The sequence below is a fragment of the Tupaia chinensis genome, unplaced genomic scaffold (assembly GCF_000334495.1).
Source record: "Tupaia chinensis unplaced genomic scaffold, TupChi_1.0 Scaffold144386_1, whole genome shotgun sequence".
NCBI classification, from domain to species: domain Eukaryota; kingdom Metazoa; phylum Chordata; class Mammalia; order Scandentia; family Tupaiidae; genus Tupaia; species Tupaia belangeri.
This window is the reverse complement of record NW_006204246.1, coordinates 13012-15529: the sequence shown is the minus strand read 5'-3', so window position 1 is coordinate 15529 and position 2518 is coordinate 13012. Positions and strand designations below refer to the sequence as shown.

At 45.6% G+C, this 2518-nt stretch overlaps 1 protein-coding gene across 1 annotated transcript; it reads left to right on the top strand.

The window, feature by feature from the left end:
* The first annotated feature begins 701 nt into the window (after positions 1 to 701).
* On the top strand, positions 702 to 2064 carry LOC102498487 (BAG family molecular chaperone regulator 5-like). Its single transcript, XM_027767678.1, is given in 2 exon segments — positions 702 to 1059; positions 1062 to 2064. Coding segments are annotated over 2 exon segments (1278 nt in total). The 5' UTR covers positions 702 to 755; the 3' UTR covers positions 2036 to 2064.
* Positions 2065 to 2518: the final 454 nt, after the last annotated feature.

Sequence of the window (2518 nt, the reverse complement as noted above, 5' to 3'; positions counted from 1 at the left end):
TGGAGGTTCCTCAAAGACCTTCAAATAAAACAACTATATGATTCAGCAATTCCACTGCTGGGTATCTACCAAAAACACAGGAGAACTCAGTCGGAAAAGCACTTGCACAAATATACTGCAGCATTATTCACAATTGCCAAGATATGAAACCAACTCAAATGTCCACAAACAGATGAATGGATCGAAAAAGTTTGGCATGTATATTCCATGGAATACTATTCAGCCATAAAAAAAAAAAACCAAGGCCCTGTATTTGATAGAAAGTGGATGAATGTGGGTGGGTGTTTGTTTTTTGAACAGCTTTTTGCTATAGGGCGTGTGCGCTTGCCAGAAAGACAGAGAGAGAGAAAGTGAGACATCATCCCCCAGGAGGGATGGCCACTCCACAATCCCTTCTCCTTCATTCTCCTCTTGGGATCCTGGGCATGCATGCACATGAGCCCCGTGTGAGTTTAAGCCACCAGGTTCAAGACTTGAACCGCGGTCGACTACATGGGAGTCCAGCGACATAGCCATTATGCCAACTGCTGGTCCCAGAAACTGGGTGAATATTGAAGATTTGCTGCTGAGTGAAGCACGTCAGGCTATGAAAGAGAGACACTGTATGTCTCCACTTAATATATAACTGTTGCACTCTATGGTAGAGACTGAAAGTCTGGAGGACATAAAAACATTAAAAATTGTTATGGAGAGGAGGTGGTGGAGCACGATGGCACGGGCGGAACAGTGCTTGTGAAACTGAACACAACTAAAGTATGGCTATGGGAAACCAACACCCCTCCATCAGTAGGCTTCAGGAGATCCAGAAGGAAGTGAAGAGCATAGAACAGCAGGTGATCGGCTTCAGTGATCTGTCACATGACAAGAATTACTAGAAGCTGGAGAGGACCCTAATGAAACAACTGTTTGAAATAGACTCTGTAGATACTGAGGGGAAAGGGGATATCCAGCAAGCTAGGAAGAGGGCAGCCCAAGAGACAGAACGCCTCCTTAAGGAGTTGGAGCAGAATGCGAACCACCCACACCGGATCGAAAACCAGAACACTTTCAAGGAGGCCCAGGCCTCGTGAAGGAGAAGATCATGCCGTTCCCCAGTGGAGGCAGCTGTGTAACCGATGAGTTTGAGGAAGGCATCCAGGGGATCATCCTGAGGCTGACACATGTCAAAACAGGAGGGAAGATCTCCTTGCGGAAAGCGTGGTATCACACCCTAACCAAAGTCTGTGCCGTGCAGGAGATCATCGAGGACTGCACCAAGAGGCAGCCTTCCCTGCCGCTTTCTGAGGATGCACACCCTTCCGTGGCCAAGATTAACTCTGCCATGTGTGACGTGAACAAGGCCAGGGGCACTCTGATTGCACTGCTGATGGGTGTGAGCAGTAACGAGACTTGCAGGCACCGGTCGTGTGTGCTGTCGGGGCTGATTGCCGATCTGGATGCTTTGGATGTGTGCGGGCGTACAGAAATCAGAAATTATCGGAGGGAAGTAGTCGAAGACATCAACAAATTATTGAAGTATTTGGATTTAGAAGAGGAAGCAGACACTACTTATGCTTTTGACCTGGGACAGAATCATTCCATTTTAAAAACAGAGAAGGTCAAGAGAATGAGAGAAATAAAAAATGAACTTCTCCAAGCACAAAGTCCTCTGGAATTGTACCTGAGCTCCAAAACAGAATTGCAGGGTTTGATCAGACAGCTGGATGAGGTAAGTCTCGAAAAAAAACCCTGCATCCAGGAAGCCCTGGAGAAGAGTAAGGCGCTCACCTGCGATGAGCACCCCTCCCACAGAGCAGTCTGGAGTGTCCTGGGAAACTTGTCAGAGGTCCAGGGAGAAGTTCTTTCATTTGACGGAAATCGAACTGATAAGAACTACATCCGGCTGGAAGAGCTGCTGACCAAGCAGCTGCTGGCCCTCGATGCCGTGGACCCGCAGGGGGAGGAGAAGTGCAAGGCTGCCAGGAAGCAGGCCGTGAAGCCCGCCCAGAATATTCTCAGCTATCTGGACTTGAAATCCGATGAATGGGAGTACTGAAGTGCCAGCGCGCACAGCTGGGATCACTTGTTTTGCACTACGTCTATGTAGTTATAGAGTGCTTTCAGTTCATTGATCTGAATGTGATTTATACATGCATATTTCAATCTCAGTATGTATGATTTAAGCAAATTATATTCATGACCTCTGCTGCTTTTACTGTTGCAAAACAAATATTACAGCACATGAACTTTAAAAAAAATTGTTATGGACACAAGAGATAAAGTGGAAGGAGAGTGTGGGACGGGAAAAGAATAGGAAAGAAAACTTAAGGGAAAATAGAGAGGTAAGACATTTGTGGGACACATATATGGTTTATTATCTGTTGATGAGGATGTGTATAGTATTCTCAACTGGTCTGTACTGAGGTGTATATCATGCTGGGTAAAGTCTCTTTACAATCTAAAGGATGTACAGTGATCGAATGCATAAACAACAATAATAAAAAAGATGTTTAAATCAATTATGGTACAACCAAACAGT